General features: G+C 34.4%; 1 protein-coding gene across 1 annotated transcript in view; it reads left to right on the top strand.

The window, feature by feature from the left end:
• The first annotated feature begins 1,004 nt into the window (after positions 1–1,004).
• The window catches only part of gpc6a (glypican 6a), a 201,906-nt gene continuing 182,783 nt past the window's right edge, over positions 1,005–20,127 (top strand). The window contains 1 exon segment of the mRNA XM_042717010.1: positions 1,005–1,488. Coding sequence (XP_042572944.1) covers positions 1,332–1,488 — 157 coding nt within the window. The 5' untranslated portion in view covers positions 1,005–1,331.

Raw genomic sequence — 20,127 nt, 5'->3', positions numbered from 1 at the left:
TGTGTTTGAACCGAAGCAGGTTATAAAATAATTTGACCAAATAATACACTGTCACTATTGCACAACATTCATCCAATAAAGAAAGAAATAAAGTAAAGGATTAGATGTAGTACAAAAAAGTAAAAAGGTTTAGTCTTGTTGATGTCATACATAGGATATATCATGGTTTTGAAGTGAATTAAGAATTTTCATGATTTTTAATTCATTAAAATAACCTTTTTTTAACCTTCTATTTTTTTATGCTTCTTGTTTACTGTTTTCACTGTTACTTTGTTGTTTTAGTGATTTTTGCACTGCCTTGGCCATACACAGCATCAATTATTGTCATGTCAATCTAGCGCACATTTTCTCATGAAAAATCCATTGAATTGCATAAGAAAAGGGCAAAGCATGACGAATAGATCAGATGCTGACAGCTTGAGCTTAGAGAGTCCAGATCCAGGAACTCTCGATGCAAAAGTCCATGAGCCTTCACGAATCCAGTCCGTGTTTTCTCTCTTCTGATACTGGCCACTGGGCTGTGCGGTTTATCTGCGAGAGAGGGAGACACCTTTCTTTCTTTCTTTCTTTCTTTCTTTCTTTCTTTCTTTCTATATATATAAAATTGTAAAATACTCATACATAAAATATTTTATTAAAAATTATTAAAATGAAAATAAAATTAAATAAGTGCAAACACTTAAAACAATAAAAAAACAACTTTTTATGCACATTAATGTTTTTCATACATTTAATCATTTTAATAAATAATTTATCTTTTTTATATAAATCATTAAAATTGCAAAAAATGATTAAATGTATTTTTATTGTATTTTTATTTTATTTTATTTTATTTTATAGTATTGTGTATTTAATATTATTTCAGTAAAATGTGTTCTAGTTTTTTGCTTCAGCATCTCCTAAAGCAAAACTCCACGAGCCTTCATGAATCCAGTCCGTGTTTTTCCATGTTCTCACACTCACCGCTGGGTTGTGCGGTTTGTCTGTGTTGGTGTATGTGTGTGAGTGATAGAGAGAGAGAGAAAGAGAGATAGGGAAGGGGGGATTGCTACTTTCTCTCCGCTGATAGAAACACACAGCAGAAGTTGAGAGCGCGCCGCTCCGGATCTCTTCTGGAGGTTTCGCTGTTCTAATCACACGCGCATTCGTTCTGAGCGGATCCGACGGAGAATTCTGCTATGAGCCGGATGCGACAGAAAGCGTGATTGATCATTGATGAGCGATTGAATGATTGAAACATTTATCCACCTGCAGCTGGAGACGCCGGTGCGCTGAACGCGTCTAGCGGGTTTTGCGCTTTTACGCATCTGCTGGATTTGTGCACAGGAGGGATGTTGAAGACACCTGTCGTGGTTTTCACTTCTTTATCGCTGCTATTGTCGCTGTCATGTGCTGGAGATGTAAAATCGCGCAGCTGCAGCGATGTGCGCCAGGCGTTCACGACCAAAGGCTTCAGTGTCCATAATTTGCCACATCAGGAGATATCAGGTGAGGACGAGGTGCCAACATCGTGCCACATCACAAACTCTGGCGAAAAGCGCATTTCTGCTTACATTTCACTTAGACTAGGGAGGAGAACAGCTCGTGCTCATGCAGAAGGTTTGCCTTCAAGTCCTATTGATCATTAATGGGCTTGATCAATGCTGATTTGCGGATGATTTACATGTAATTAACGAGAAAATCTTAGCTCGATAATTCGGGGATTAGGTGACTTTATCTTTGAAAACTTTTCCTACCACAGTTGTCTCCAATATCTATGGATAAATAGACAGCGTGAGGTCATTTAGCCATTGCGTTCACAGAAATGCATGTTATTGAACAGATATAGGCATAATGTGTGTGCTTAATTGTTAAACTATGAATTTTTGACTATGCACGACTTGAAGTTGAAAAAGTCTCAACCTTTCCCATATATACTTAAAAAGTTACATTTTGTATTATTTAAACTGTCGTTGCAAATCCATGTACATAGCTCAAAACGAGCAACTTTGAGACCAAACTACATTTGCATTCATCTTAAAAAGTAAATATAATTTTGAGGTCCATTTATTTAACTTTTGTAAAACTTTCTGCACGTTCACATGCAGAGATCCAAATGAGCAAAACCAAGATTTTCTCCTGAAACTGACCGACAATGGTACTGAAATCCACACAAGAAAGACAAACCTACAAGTTCTATTCAGTAACATACAGTACCATCAGGCATCTTCATTAATGCAACTTTTTCACACACTCTCAAAAAAATGACCAGTTGATAGTAAATCTGTGCATTATGATGTCACTCATAAACTCTTGAGTGAGATTTACACACATTGTAAGAGTTTTGCAGCTCTGCCTCCAATTAAAGCCCGCTCGTGCAATATCAACAGCTCCAGTAGGTGGCCCTACTCACTCAGTAGGATGAGCCCCTGTTTAGCATTGGATTTATGGAGTCCTTAAGGCCATAGTGTAGCTTTAATTCATACTCCATGCTGTGGCATAGGTAGGCTTTTTTCTCTTTGTTATCTGTTGTGAAGTAATCACATTTGAGGGCTTCGCCCAGTAAAAGCAGATTACCGTGGTAGGGGCATAATGCAGAAGACGAGCGATTGTTTGAAAGGATAAGATAATGTAGTCATAATGTGCTTGATCCCACAGTACAGTTGCATTTGGCTTAAAATAACATTTGTTGCTCATCCTGATGGCAGGCGCAGCCGGATGTTGCATGGTTGTGATGATGATGTTTGATTTTTTGTGAAGTCCTTTTCAAATAAATTAAACATGCACATTGATTTTGGCAAAAGTTTGGTGGTGAATAATGCAGGAACGCTGGAATACTGGGGACTTAGAAGCACTGAAATGGACCTGCATGTGTGTACAAGCAGTGTTTTGTGCATTTCTAAAATAAGATTATTTTGTCTTTTCCCTGTGGTCTCAGCTGTGAGCATGTTGTCTTATGGTCATTCTCCAAGGGCTCAATCCCCGAGAGCATCTAGTGTGAATGTCTGCTGTTGATGTTGGTGCACGTCTATGTACAGTATATATGTATTTCTGCTGTTGTATAGTGAGCCATAATATAATAGCAAGCAATGGCGTATGCAAGAATACATGTGCAATGCAAATGCAAATCAGTTTAGTGTTGACAAAGGGGATGGCCTTAAATTCGGTAGGTTTTTCTTGTGTTAATAACCTGAAGTTGTAGTGCTTTAAGATTCTTGCTTATTCAGAGACTGCAGTAACTGTTGAACCTGTGTGTGTGTGTGTGTGTGTGGCGTGCACTGAAGAAATGTTGGTGTGGGATTCAATTCGAAACAATTTCACTCAGAAATTGCTAGTATATTTCATACATACAGTAATTGCAAAGGAATGGGGTTACAGTAGAAAGACTGAAATAGTCTTTAAAACGTACTATACTCCAGTGATCTTTATTTACAACCTCAAAATATATATATTTTTACAGTGTAGGTTGGATATAAAGACAGAGACGTCTGAATGTCATTACATTACATACGAAATACCAAAGCAAGTGTATTTTTTCTGAGTGAAAAACAGCTCATGCAATAAATGTGACGAACACGAGAAGAACTGACTTCATACATGCACGAAAATCATTGAGCAAAAATGACTCATGATTGGACAAAACGTCCTGCTTAAACCAGGTTTGACCACTAAGCTTAAGCTGAGGGGTTTTGGGCACATGCCAGGCTCGGAGACCATGCGACTGATCAACTAAACCAGCTGAACAGCTTAGCTAGACTGGAAGACTGATTTTACCAGTTTCAGTTTGAAAATATGAAATTATTATGTTACATTTAGAGAAAGGCACATAAAGATGTTATTGAGCTGATATTGGGCTTCATTTGTGTGTTTAACTGTAAAACATGCATATTTTAGCATGCACTTGGATTTTGTATTTAGATAAGTCTATATATGTCTCAATCTTATAGACCATATTAGCTTTTATTTGCAGATGATATCCATGCAAATTGCAATTACATATAGTAAAACATTATATAAATAGCTCAAAAATGAAAAAAAAAGAGACAAAAAACTACAATTGCATTGTTTAAATGTAAATATAATGCAAAATTCCAAAGCAAGCACATTTTGTTTGAATGAATAACAGTTCATGCACTTTTGTTCATAGTGAATGTGATAAACTTCATGCATGCACTAAACATCATTGAGCAAAATACACTGACACAATATAACTCATGACTGGACAAAACATCCTGCTTAAACCAGTCTAAGGTGGTTTGGTGGTCTCAGCTGAACAGTGAGACGTGTCAGCTGGTCTAATTTAGATGGTTAACATAATGTTATGAACAAACATTCTTCCAGTACCATTAATAGACCGTCCGTTCAAAGTTATCCAGTCTTTAATAACTTTCTCCAAATGTTAGCACAAAAACAGTATTTTATACATCATACACTGCAAAAAGAGATGTGTTAAAAATGACACATGTTGTGCAGAATTTTGACACGTGGTGAGTGTGCTCAGGGACAACACATGTTGTGTCAAATTTAACACAATGTGTGTGTTAAGATGGATCACACATCTACAGTGTAATGTAATAAAACACACAACGTGTCATTTAAACACATTATGTATATAACTCAAAATGATCAGAAACTGCTAATTAATGTGTTAATATGACAAAAATAATAAGCATTACCATCAATTTGTAATTCTACAAAATTGAAATAAAACAGACAGATGTAAAAATGTTAACAATTTAATTTGTCGGATGTTGTCAGGGCAATGCGTGAAAGTGACATACAGCCAAGTATGGTGACCCATACTCAGAATTTATCCTCTGTGTTTAACCCATCCAAAGTGCACACACACAGCAGTGAACACACACACCGTGAACACACACCCGGAGCAGTGGGCAGCCATTTATGCTGCAGCACCCGGGGAGCAGTTGGGGGTTTGGTGCCACCTCAGTCGTTGTATTGAAGGTGGAGAGAGCGCTGTACATTCACTCCCCCCACCTACAATTCCTGCCGGCCCGAGACTCGAACTTGCAACCCTTGGATTGCAAGTCCAACACTCTAACCGTTAGGCCATGACTTGCATGCACAATGTCATAAATTAAATTTAGAGGATTAGATGACACAAATGCCTTGTAATGCACAACTATTAGCTACAATACAGTATACATTAAAAAGTGTTACCAACATCAACTACACCTTGGATGTTTGAAAATCATACACAGCCAAGACTAGCAGATAAAATTTGTTATAACATAAGATCAACTTATAACATACAATGTCAGATACAAGATCAAACTGTCCAAATCAGACAACAAATAAACATTTTAAATTGAAGGGGAAAAAAACAAACACATTTCAGGAGTTTAGAAAGCATCAAGACATCATTAAAAGAGTAACTGTCCATGTAAAACATACCAGAACAAAGGTAAATTGAAGGAATTAAATTTCCTATTTAACACTGAAGTGACTTCCAGGCAACGGTGGTCGAAGATATGCCAGAACAACCAGCATTGGGTAGCACTTTTCATCTGAAAATTAATGAAAACAGATTAGAGATGCAATAAATGTTTAAGTGCAGGATTAAGAGCAGTAAGGTTGTTGTGATAACCAGAATATTGCAATACCACAATACTGACAAGCCAGCTGCACAGGATGGCAAATATATATATATATATATATATATATATATATATATATATATATATAATATATATATATATATATATATATATATATATATTTAAGGCTGAGCCCTTCGCATTTTATACTAAATGCATGTGTTTTTAATGTTAGTTAATAAGAGTGAAGAGAGTGTTTCTTTTTTCTTTAAGACATTGTACCATTGTGATTTACAGTGGTTCCATAGATCTGCACTAAAGAAAACCTAAACAGCCAGAGATCAACATGTGCAAATTACCTGCATCTGTCCTTCTTCAGGTCAAGTCATATATTAATGATTATTTGTTATAATAAATTATACACAAGAGATGTAAGTAAAGAGTTCACACATACATACCATCTGCTTGGTCCTCTATCCCCTCTATAAGAGATGCAAAGTCATTCCTTTCCATGGTAGCTTCAGCTTTCAGTTTCTCAATCTTTCCACATTTAGGGTGTATATATATATATATATGTTTATATAGGGTGCAATTTAATATAGATATATATTTTGTTACTAACAATATCAGAATTTTTGCAATGTCTCTTAAAATATTTTAAAGTTATATTTCACCCAAAAATGAAAATGATGTTATTGTTACTGTTGTTGTTACTCCCCCTCATGTTGTTCAAAATCAGTATGAGTTTCTTCTGCTAAGCATAAAATATATTTTTAAAGAATCCTGGTAATCAGACAGTTGACGGTAACCTTTGACTTCCATAGTTGCAAAGAAAAAAAAACCATGGAAGTCAGTGGATACCGTCATCTGTCTGATTAGCAACATTCTTTAGAATATCTTCTTTTGTGTTAAACAGAAGAAAAACTCATACAGTTTTGGAACAACATGAAGGGGAGTAAATGACTGAATTTTCATGGTTGAACTATCCCTTTAAGAAGCGGAAGAAAATAAGTAAAGACTGAACTGCAGTGAGACCTACTGTACCACACTTGGCATATTCAAGAAGCATGAGTAATTGTGGAAGTCCCCATCGATATCCATGACCTATGCCTGATGTTCATCTCCACCGCTGATTTAATAAAAGAGAAAGCAGAGCATGTACAATATTAAAACACTTATCTGACATGGCAAACACCGCTGAGTTGAATTAAGTGTGGTCGAATATTTTTTTAACCTTCTTCACCAAGTGACTGACACAAACTTTGACAAGCAGTCTCCTGGACTTTAACTTAAATGATCCAGTTTTCCTGTGTTCCTCAGGTAACACTGCTGCTTTGCTTTGAAGTAGAGAGTGCAGGCATCCCTGTTTATTTGGCACTGGAACATGCTACATTACATGACATGATGGCCGTGAATTTTATCTTTTAAACGCTATCATGCACATAATAATCACATAAAGACAAAACAAAATACCTGGATGGGGCCTCTCCAGCATTCATTTGTTGTAGGGCTCCTGTGCTTGACGTGAAGACTTGAAGTCTGTCAAAATTCTTCATTTCTTTCAACATCAGCAAATTCTTGGATATAAGGCTCAGTGTTACTCATACCGCAGAGTAATGAGGAGAAGAAACAACGTCCACGCCGTGTCACCCGCATGCACAAGCACTGTGAACGCACCTGATGCAGCTAGGCAAACGCTCCACGTTAAATTGTTCACTTATAATCCTCTTTTAGGTGTTTATAAAATGATCTGGCGGACAACTTTGTTTTTTTGTTTTTTCCTGTTTCAACGTCTCTCTGTTTTATCTGCTCTGCCTCACTTACACTTTTCACTAACGGCATACTGCTCAGTGCACGTCGCCGCTTTCCAACTAATTAACAATGTATTTGGAAGTTAACTATTTCCATGATTGATTTTTGCAGCACTACGCATTTTAAAGAGTATCTTCTGTAATTACGTATAGATCTGAGTCCGACAGCATTGGGATTCCCCTCAAACCAGGCCAGCCAGAGTGAAAAGAGCGGGATCCGCCGCAGTTTAAAAACACAAGAGGCACCACGTGATTGGCCGACGGAAATAAAGCCGTTAATATTTGAAGTTTAATAAATTGGGATGTATATATTCTATATTTATTTTAATAATGATTTTTATTCATTTTAGAGCTTTTTATGTGCTACCATATGAAACATATGTATTGTTTTTATTTCCATATACACAAACTGCCCGCCCAAGATATAACACATTTATTGTGTCAATCTGTCCAAAGGATTTTTATTTTTTTTTTAATTACACATTGTGTGTTAAAATCCTACACAACATGTCAGAATGCTGTCAACACAACCATGTGTGTTGTTTTTTGACACATCTCTTTTTGCAGTGTACATGGAATGTTTTTTAAGACTTTTTAAGAGTTTAGTTGGATGTTTGTCTAATGTTTTATGTTACTAATATAAGATGGTTTAGAAATTATACAAAAGTAACATTCCCATAATATTTTCAAAATAATAAATTGGAACGTTCCCTTCATCTGGTCTTTAAATTCACATAACCAAGAAAACACACACACACACAGACGCACATATATATATATATATATATATATATATATATATATATATATATATATATATATATATATATATATATATATACATATATATATATAACCTCCATAACTTAATAGGAACATTAGCAAAACAACCTTAGAATTTATTTATATCTTAGAATCTTTTTATATAGATCAAAAATGTACAATTTTGAGACCAACACATTAGATTTATCAATGTAAATATATAATACAAAATATCAAAGCAAAGAGTTTTTGTTTGAATTGAAATATACTGTAGCTCCAACCTGTCCTCCAACTAATACGCTCGTATAGGTCGTTTGTCCAAATCCCTGAAATATGACCCATCAGAGCGTATACTACAATTGCGCCCCTATCGGCAAAAGGTTGTTTTCATATTAATGTTTTGTACTCTTTTATTTGCACTGTGATTTGCGTTTCGTGTAGCTCAGTTGGTAGATTATTGCGTTATACCTTGATGTGCAATCATGCTATCATGGGTTCGATCCCAGAGAACGGATGTGCATGTAAAATGTATATGCTCAATAAATCATAATATAGCATGATTTCTGTGAGGGTAAGGTTTAGGGGATGGGGTTAGGTGTGGTCATTCGAACGAATAAGCCACCTAGTAAAATATGTACGAATTACTGTGAGATCGGTGTAAAATGCCCACAGATAGCATTTAAATAAACGTTCGTTTTGATTGGTAATGACGTTATACGTCATTTCATGACGACAGACGCAATGCGATACTGTCATTACTTTTACGCCGGCTAGAGGGCGCTTAACTTTAAAACGTAAATATAGGTCGTAATAAGGTGCTTGCACAAACGACCTATATGGTCGTTTTTTGTTGGAGGACAGGTTCGTAGCTCAATTACTTTAGTTCATAGTTAAAGGGATGTTAATGTGAACTTCATACTGTACATCCATCATCCTTCATTCTGTACAACTGTACAACTGCTGTATGCAGTTACATTAACATTCAGACATGAGCTACAGGAGTGAAATCGCCCAATCATGAGCATCAACCTTTGGAGTTCAAAATAAGATTTATAAAACAAAAACCAACAGCATAAGTTGTACTTGACGTGTATTTACACAGTTTTAGTGTAAGTCGTTGATTTCAGAGCACGCTTAATTTGAAGCAGAGACATGTGGGAATATTATATCAAAGTCCGAGACACTTAGAGCAAACTAAACGCAGAGATTCAAACAAAATAAGTTAAAGCACTCCCCGCTCTACAGTATATCAATGTCACATCAGGCTCATGGGTGTGTGAGAACATTCCACCAAACACGGATCATACAATTCCCAAATCATGAGATTAGATTTCCCAACTCCGGCCAAAACCAAACAGACAAACCCAATGAAAGTCAAAGCACAAACATTTAAGTTATACATGATGTATTGGGAAACAGCTTTGGAAAACATACACACACACACACACACACACTGGTAAAGTAAGGCTTTGTCCTCAGATAAATCATTTGGTTGATTAATCTCACATGTCTGATTGTTGCTGCTCTCGTGAGCTCATTTGGGCTCTCAACGGGCTGTTCTTTGTGTGGTGAGCGTTCAGCGGGTAAATTCACTGACTGACAACACAGAGCTCATCTGGGAAGAGTTACATACCGTTACACTTTATTCCTTTATTTTGGTTTCTCTGAGCTTTTTTAGTATTCCTTTCCTACATTCTCATTCCCAGATAAAAAGGAACGTTCCCATTACTTTTACTTATGTTTTATAAAGGTGATGTACAGTAAATGTTAAAGGGATAGTCCGCCCCAAAATGAAGATTTTGTCATTAATCACTTACCCCCATGTCGTTCCAAACCCATAAAAGCTTCGTTCGTCTTCTGAACACAATTTAAGATATTTTGGATGAAAACCGGGAGGCTTGTGACTGTCCCATAGACTGCCAAGTAAATTACACCATCATGGTCCAGAAAAGTATGAAAAGCATCATCAGAATAGTCCATCTGCCATCAGTGATTCAACCGTAACATTATGAAGCGATGAGAATACTTTTTGTACATGAATAAAACAAAAATAATGACTTTATTCAACAATTCGTCTCCTCTGGCGAATTGTTGGCACGGCTGACACAGAAGAGCGTAAGCTGCCTGCATTCAGCTCGTATTCTCCAAAATGGCACTACGCTGATATGGAGAGACACAGACGAGACGAATTGTTGAATAAAGTCGTCATAATGTCACATTTACCTCAGAAACAAACATATTCGGTGACCATAAACTCATTAGTCAGATAGAAAAATAAACTGTAGAGAGGGGTATTTTATTTCCAGTCACAGAGCACTTTTACAGAGAAGATCCTGTAACTTGGGAAATTGCAATGTTTAATAATTTCTTTTATTATAAAAATAAAATTCTGCTTTGAAGAAAAGTACATTTTTGTTTGTATATGCTGTCAATTATAATTCTTAGAAAGGAAATTGGAATCGGCAAAAATCGGTATCGACAGATCACACTTACAAAACATTGGAAATCGGAATCGGCCAAGAAAATTGCAGTCGGTGCATCTCTAATTATTTCTCTCAGTTTTCTCAACAAAAAAAAAAAAAAAACAACCATTTCCACACAGTCATGTAATATCTGAACCATACTGTGTTGTGAAATGTATACAAGTTAGTGTAATATAGAATTACTCATGCTGTGAGATATGAGATGACCCAACCGCCCACGTCTACCACTGCAACGCTCAAGACAGATTGACAGATACTAAATTGACTTATTTTGCTGGAGGAAGGTTCCTCTGTCATATCATAGGCATTTCTAGCATGTTCAGCAAGATCCTGGACACGGCTCCGTGTTTAATATCACATCCACCTGTGTGTAGGGCAGCGCTGCTGATCCCAGCTGTCTGCTTCACTCCTCACTTCTGTCTCTCTGTGTGTCTCTGCCTGTCATCTAATCACTCTGCTTAATGAAAATCTTAGCCTCTAAATGTCAGGTGCTGGAGCGAAAGGCTTTGATCAGTCCTGTTTGTCCAGCGCCGGCGTATTGAACGACATCCATTTACATTCATTATGGAACACAGACCTGCAAAAACACAGAGCGCTTCGCCAACATCATGCCAGTTAAGAGGTGAACAGAGGTACAAAGAGAGAACTTGAAGGAAAATATGCTAATTTATGTGAGAAGAATGAATTATGCTGCCGCTGTCATGAGCAGCAGGTGAGGAAACAGAGCCTTGCTTCAATAGACCAGAGCAATATTTTTATGATTATAGAACACCGTTTATATATAGAATACCATTAAATATAGATTTATATAGAATACCTTAAACCTTAGTAAATTACAAAACATTTGTAATAAGAAACTATGCAATTGTGCCTTTTCTCTGATAAAAGACTGAGCAGTTAACATTTTGTCATGTACTCAAAAAATTTACATCAATAAATAAATAAATAAAATAGTACAAATATAAAAACTAATCTTATTTTATTTCAGTTAGATGCCAGACAAGCATTTCTCTTTTTTATTTAGTTTAAGTTGTACTAAAATAAAAAATATAAATAATAATAATAAAATAAAGATTACAATAATAGAATAAAATAGAACCAAAATGAATTAAAACTATATAGACAAAAAATAAATAAATAGATATAGACTTGGAAACTGTAACTATATAGACATTTTAAATAAATAAATCAATCAATCAATAACCTAATGGAAATGACACACACACACACACACACACACACACACACACACACACACACACATACACAATTACTTATTCATTCATCCATCTGTACAGGTATAGATATTTAAATAATTACTATAACCTGAACAAAATGCTATATATAAAAATTGCTTTATATAAACCAAAACTAAAAAATATATTTGATTTGTTTGTTTATCTATTGCAGTTCCTGTGAAAAAAAAAAATCCTTTTTATTTATTTATTTTTTGTTTTTTTTTATATATATATATATAAAAGTCATACAGGTTTGAATGAGTGAGTGTGAATAAATGATGAAAGAAAGCTCATTTGTGTCCCCAAATGTCCCTTTAAATCCTCTATAGTTCATTATTGAAACAAGACTACATTATAGTCCAAAAAGTATATGTTTTCATTTGATTTGATTAGATTTTTCCTTCTCATCATCAGTGGTAATAGAGAAATCTAATATTAGCTCAGGGCCTGTATATAACATGGCAGAAAACTCTACTCTGGCAGTTGCTTGATGTATGGACTTCTGGGAAATCCTCCTACAAGAGCCTCCAGTGACGTTCGCAGAAAGAGAATATTATTTATAGATTAATGTGTTTCTATCAAAAGGCTGTTCATGTTGTTCACTGAGTTACAGACGTGATTATTACCACCTGTCTAAAGGTAAAAAAATTCACATCTGTAATTGCTGCATGCTGCTAAAATTGGCTTTGACAATTAAGTAAATAAAAGAGTTGGTTAGTAATTATTGTTGTAAGTTGGTTATTACTGTTACCATTTCTTAATAGTAAGTTGTGCTAATAAGTGCTAAGTTGGCTAGTATAATATTTTGAAAGAAATATCTCTTCTGCTCACCAAGGCTGTATGTATTTGATCAAAAATACAGTAAAAATTGTGAACAATTATTGCAATTCAGAAATACCTTTGAATATCTGTTCAAATATAATTTATTTCTGTGATCAAATCTGAATTTTTAGCATCGTACTCCAGTCTTCAGTGTCACATGATCTTCAGAAATCATTCTAATATGCTGATTTGCTGCTCAAGAAACACTTCTGATTATTATCAGTGTTGAAAACAATTGTGCTGCCCAATATTTTTGTGGAAATTGTGATACGTTTGATTTTTCAGGATTATTTCATGAACAGAAAGTTCAAAAGAACAGCATTCAGCATTCAAACGTAAATCTTGTGCAATATTATAAATGTCTTTACTGTCACTTTTGATCAATTTAATGCATCCTTGATGAACAAAAATATAAATTTATTTTAAAATAATGCTAATGATCTCCGAGTTGCTTAATGTGTGATTCAGTTTACTTTTTTCTCCAAACGTTGTCATTTTCAGGAAAAATAAGGATTTCAAGCAAGCACATGTGCAAATATCTGACATTTGGGAAGGTAATAAACCAAGCGTAATTGGTTTTTCTTTACGTCTCCCAAATAATCCGAGCATAAATATGCCGCAAGCTAGCTGCCGCCCCGGAGGAGAGAGGCTGTAGAAAGCACTTAATTACTGCTAATTAGGAATACTAACAGGAGCGCATCAGGTGGATTCGGATTAGATGGTGGAGGACATGTTTATCCCTTCAGAGGATGCTCCATCACACCGGCATTAATAAATTCAACATTAATAAAGCTTAAAGACATGTTTTTATTAAATGGCCAAAGCTCACCAAAAGTCAATTTACATAAGTTAATTATTTGGACAGCTTTTTTCACCACAGAACGGCTGCATTTGATTAATAGTGCTTGGAAGGTGAGCTGCATTAAAGAGGCGAGCCGAACGGCGCCCTGGAGACCGTTCAGATGCACAGGAAGTAATGAAGGCATTAATACTGTGGAAATTGACTGCTACAGGAAGTTGTAGCTCAGACATAAGGTGTTTGGAAGCGTGGGCGAGGTGAAAACCCGATGCTTTGTTTTCCCTGTCAGTCGTGAGATGCTGATAGCGTTGCTTTCTTGCCTCTCCGTCTCCCCCGGAGCAGCAAGAAAACCAACACTACATTATTCTAGCGCTGCTTGCAGGGCTTGTAGTCACTGGCGGCATCATTTGGGACTGTTATTGTTGTTGTGGTGCTGCTGCTGCTATATAGTTTTCTGGTTTTCTTCTGCATGTTTGTTTTTCAGCAGTCTGACTTTGTTAACTGGGATGTTCTTTGAAACAGCTGATGTCAAGGAAGACGTTCAGATCAAACTGGAGCATCATTATTACTAGTAGGAGCACTTAAGGGATTTAAACAAACCTTAAGGACTTATGTGCTTCTTAAGAAAGTGTGCTTTTACTTTTCTTTTCTAAGGCATCTGACATAGTAAGACATAAATAAGTAAATAACTATATAAAGTATGGTATTTATTTTATTTGTGCAATTGGAAAATGATGTATTAACGAATAAAAAGTCTACAGTGTTGGTGAGATTTTGATAAAGGTTGGTTTAATTTCTGAACACAGAGCATCACATTAATCAAACGGGTTTAAAGTGCAGCTCTGACATCTAAAGCATGTGCTACTTGGCTTTTAAATGCAAATTTGTTCAAGCTACGTTTTACAGCCACTTTGCTGCACAATCTTGCCAACTCACATTTATGGGGAATTTATGGAAGTCTTACCTTGGCCGACCCGTGTGCCTCCTTTAATGAAGCTGGCCTGCAGTGAATCACTTATTGTTTGATTTTTATGCAGAATTGGTTGTCTGTAGTGTTGAACTTTGAAACTGTAGTTTGCCAAGCTGAAAGGTGTGTGATAGTTAGTAGCATTTATCTGGCACAAAAGAAATGAGGTTATCAGTTTTTTTAAAAAAGATCCTAAAAATACACGCTTAATAGAGAAAGAGCCTGTTACATGACTGAGAGATGCACATGCACAAATGAAGAAAAAAAAAAAAAAACAAGAAAAAATATTTTTCTAGTTGGCAGTGGCCATTAATGTGTGGGTTTGTCAAAACAAACATATCTAGGTCTAAAAATACATTGTACATCACACACAATGATTATTTATAATTATATACTGCTATTATGTAAAACTATGCCACATATTTGGGTAAATTAATTAATAATAACAAAATTTAGACAAAATCATTATATTCATTCATACATTCATATTCATTTATTATGCATTAATATTTTTCTAATTTTTATGTATTTATTTAGATATCACAATTGTTTTATCATTGAAACACTATTATAGTTTTTATTTTCATCTTTTCATTTCCCTTTTATTTTTTTATTTATTATTAATGAGCTGAAAAATAATAGTACTTATTGATGGGATTCTGCATTAGTATATTTTTTTTCTCTTTCATGTTTATAGATTTATTCATATGTCAGTGATTTTGTATCATTGAGTTACTATTATAGTTTTTATTATTATTTTGAATCAGTTTTATTTATTTTTTTTTTTTTTTTTTTTTTTTTGTATCGGTTTTATATTTTTTATTTTTATTTTTTTTTGTTTTTTTTATTATTTTTGTTTTTTTGTATGTCCATGAATTATTAATTTATTTCAGTTTTATGTTTAGTTATTTTAGTATGTCAGGTTAAACTAAGCAAGAAATTTTGATTTTGCAAATAGAAAAAAAAAGTATATATATATATATATATATAGGATTATGGAACTTATATATATATATATATATATATATATATATATATATATATATATATATCGTATATATATATTATTATTATTATTATTATGGTATATTTTATTTGATTTTATTCCAGTTAATGCATTTTTTTATATAAACAATCGTTTTACTATAACCCTGATGTAGGTATATATACAGGTGCATCTCAATAAATTAGAATGTCATGGAAAAGTTAATTTATTTCAGTAATTCAACTCAAATTGTGAAACTCGACTGAAGTAGTTTAAGTCTTTGGTTCTTTTAATTGTGATGATTTTGGCTCACATTTAACAAAAATCCACCAATTCACAATCTCAACAAATAAGAATACTTCATAAGACCAATAAAAATTAAATAAATAAATAAATAAATAAATAAATAAATAAAAACATTTTTAGTGAACTGTTGGCCTTCTTGAAAGTATGTTCATTTACTGTACATGTACTCAATACTTGGTAGGGGCTCCTTTTGCTTTAATTACTTCCTCAATTCGGCGTGGCATGGAGGTGATCAGTCTGTGGCACTGCTGAGGTGGTAAGAAAGCACAGGTCCATGGTCAGTTAACCAACTTTTGGTGCTTTTGGCAGTGTGGGCAGGTGCCAAATCCTGCTGGAAAATGAAATCAGCATCTTCAAAAAGCTGGTCAGCGAAGGGAAAGCATGAAGTGCTCCAAAATTTTTCTTGGTAAACCGGGTGCAGTGACTTTGGTTTTTCAAAAAAACACAATGGACCAACACCAGCAGATGACATTGCACCCCAATCATCACGGACACTTAACACTGGACTTCAAGCAACTTGGGCTATGAGCTTCTCCACCCTTCCTCCAGACTCTAGGACCTTGGTTTCCAAATGAAATACAAAACTTGCTCTCATCTGAAAAGAGGACTTTGGACCACTGGGCAACATTCCAGTTCTTCTTCTCCTTAGCCCAGGTAAGACGCCTCTGACATTGTCCGTGGTTCAGGAGTGGCTTAACAAGAGGAATACGACAACTGTAGCCAAATTCCTTGACACGTCTGTGTGTGGTGGCTCTCGATGCCTTGACTCCAGCCTCAGTCCATTCCTTTTGAAGTTCACTCAAATTCTTGAATTGATTTTGCTTGACAATCCTCATAAGGCTGCTGTTCTCTCGGGTTGGTTGTGCATCTTTTTCTTCCACACTTTTTCCTTCCACTCAACTTTCTGTTAACATACTTGGATACAGCACTCTGTGAACAGCCAGCTTCTTTGGCAATTAATGTTTGTGTCTTACCCTCCTTGTGAAGGGTGTCAATGATTGTCTTCTGGACAACTGTCAGATCAGCAGTCTTCCCCATGATTGTGTAGCCTAGTGAACCAAACTGAGAGACCATTTTGAAGGCTCAGGAAACCTTTGCAGGTGTTTTGAATTGATAAGCTGATTGTCATATCACCATATTCTTATTTGTTGAGATTGTGAATTGGTGGGTTTTTGTTAAATGTGAGCCAAAATCATCACAATTAAAATAACCAAAGACTTAAACTACTTCAGTCTGCGTGCATTGAATTTATTTAATACACGAGTTTCACAATTTGAGTTGAATTACTGAAATTAATGAACTTTTCCACGACGTTCTAATTTACTGAGATGCACCTGTATATCATATTTCTATTGTTGTCATTTCATTTCAGTTGATTGCTGGCAAACTGATATGATTCGTGGTATTGGTATTTACATATTTCTCTTATTGCATGTTAAATGCTTGTCATTTCTGTTGATTACAATGATCTTCATATAATTAGGTGTATTAGTTTAACATCTCGTTTCTCCATGGCAAGACAAGTAAAAAGTAAAAATGTACACACTCTCCCGATCTATTTTATATTCTCGTCTGCTTTATCAAAAACAATGCTACGGTTAAAAATAAAACTCGATCTCTTAAAGACTGTGGCTGACAGTGTAGAGAATCTGTGAAGGAATCCAGAGAAACCTGTGAGAGTTTTCAAGTCTGACAGCGATGGGTCAGAAAAACCGACGGACTGACAGCGGAGCGCTGCTTCATAGCGAGCTGCTCCTCTAGTGCTCCTCTGCTCGGCCAAACCAGCTGTCAGCCACTTCATTACACACCAGGCAGTCTCTCAGTAAGGCCTGGCCTCCAAACACACCTGTGTGTGTGATACAGAGAGAAACAGCTGAGCAGAGAGAGACTTTCTTCATTCATGATGCTGAACACCGTCAGTCCATGGCTTCCAAAAGTGTTTGGAAACTTCAAACGCATGAAGGTCCTTGAATGGAAAATATACTTTAAAAAGTGACCTTTCTATTAAAGATAGACACAGGTATTCTTTCCAAGCCCTAAAATCACCAGTTGATTAAATCCATGATGAAGAAAAGTTAAAAGATCCTGTAGCATTAATGCATTGACTTTCATACAGTGTCACTAACACTACTATTTAAAAGTTTAGGGTCAGAAATAAAATTTTTGTGAAATAAATGAATGTTTTTAAATTGACCAAAAGTAGCAGTAAATAAATTCATAATATTAAAAAAAAAAGATTTCTATTTCAAATGAATGCTCTCCTTTTGAACTTTTTTATTCATTAGAAATCCTGCAATGCATGTATTTCCACAAAAATATTCGGCAGCACAACTGTTTTCAACATTGATAATAATCAAAAATGTTTCTTGAGCAGCAAATCAGCATATTAGAATGATTTCTGAAGATCATGTGACACTGAATACTGGAGTAATGATGCTGAAAATTCAGATATGATCACTGAAATAAATTACATTTTAACATGAATTCACATAGAGAATGGCTATTTTAAATTGTAATAATATTTCAAAATTTTTCTGTTTTTACTGTATTTTTTATAATATAAAGGCAGCCTAAGTGAGCAGAAGAGTCTTTCAAAAACATAAAAAAATCTTACAGACCCCACAGTTTTCAATGTCTAATAAAAGTATTGCAGTATGTAAAGCTGACATAGCATATCATTTTACTGTGTATTAACTATAATTTTACTCTAATATTTTCATCATTCAACTGCAAATAATAATAATGATGATGATTTGAATCATGTGGCTGCATTTAAAATATTTGCACAGAAAGATCATAAAAATAAAACACAATTTTAATCAGCCTTTTCATTATTTAATGTAAAATATTTATATATATATATATTATATATATATATATATATAATATATATATATATATATATATATATATATATATATATATATATTATAATGAATTTGCATATTGCTCTAAAATGAAAACAAACAAGCAAAAGCTCAGTTTGATGATTTAAATCGAATAGAAACAGGCAGCCTCTTGGGAGTCCTTGAAAATGGTGCTCATCAGGACCCCAAACTCAAAAGTAAAGGGCTTTTTAAAGCTGGTAAGCTAAAAGAGCTTTAATGTCCTACAGCTAACTGAAGTTGTGATGTTTGTGTGTTGTTCTGTGATGCCTAATAAAGAGTAAAGCTTAGGCCTGTATGGGAATCTATTGTGTGAAAATAGTTGAATGCTGTAATATCCTACAGTGTGACTTGCTAAAACATTCCACTTTAAACAGCAGTTTTGCATATGATTTTCTGTGCATGCAGATTGAGAAACTGCATGAAATGTTTGAAGTTTAAATAAACACATTTTTTTGGCACAGAAGGAATAACATTGAGAGGCAAAAGTTGTTTAAAAACTTGTGAAAATGTGCAAAATTAATTTCTCTTTATTATGCTGCTGTGCCTGCTCCGTTTCAAACGCAGCCATGTGATTCAGTATCATTACAGTCATGTTTTATTTCCCTTCATTGAAATAGCTTGATTCGATCAGGCAGAGATGCTGTATTCTGCATAAACAAATGTGTTGTCTGTAATGGATGTCAGTAAATTCTATTGGGAAAATGTGATTCTCTGATTTCTGCTCTACCTGTACATTGTGTGCATCCAAAGCCATGCCACCTCTGTATCAGCTGTTGTTGTTGAGATACTAAATACAGTATTTATAATTATGTGTCTTATGATGGCTTTCAATCTGATCTCAAAATTTCAACACTTTACCACAAGGTCCTATTAGTTAAAGTTAGTCAAAGTATTGATTAACTAACAAAGAGTGATGCATTTGTTAAGGTATTTAATCTTTGTTAACATTAAAATACATCTGTTCAGTTATCTAAGGTCCATTAAATATCATTAACAGATACTTAGGATTTTAATAATGTATTAGTAATAGTGTTGATGTGTTTAATAAATGCTTGTGTTTTCATTGTTAGTTCATGTTTACTACACTTGAAAAAAAAGGCGTAGAAACTATATAAATTGCTATTAGATTTCACAAACAATTACAAAGAAATGTCAATCAACACATACATTAAACGTGAAGTTTTGAAGTATGAAAATAGCACTTTCTTGCAAAGCATTGATCAATAATCTTTATTTACAAATTTAAATGTTCTTTTTTTAGTGGAAAATGTTATCAAAAGTTACAATATTAAATGCAAAATTACACTTTTTGTGGCTAATTAGAACAACAACAACAAAAACATTAAAATTGACATTAACTAAGAGTAATAAATGCTTGCATTTTACTAAGTGAAAGGATTTTATTTTGGAAATTATTGACATTTATTAAAAATTAAAAATTGCCGTAGAGCAATTTTTACTCTGAAATTGCTAGTACTTTTTATTATTATTATTATTTATTTATTTGTGTATTTATTTTTATTATTTAGCTA

The sequence above is a fragment of the Cyprinus carpio genome, chromosome B1, assembly GCF_018340385.1.
Source record: "Cyprinus carpio isolate SPL01 chromosome B1, ASM1834038v1, whole genome shotgun sequence".
Lineage (NCBI taxonomy): Eukaryota > Metazoa > Chordata > Actinopteri > Cypriniformes > Cyprinidae > Cyprinus > Cyprinus carpio.
This window is presented reverse-complemented; position numbering and strand designations above follow the sequence as displayed.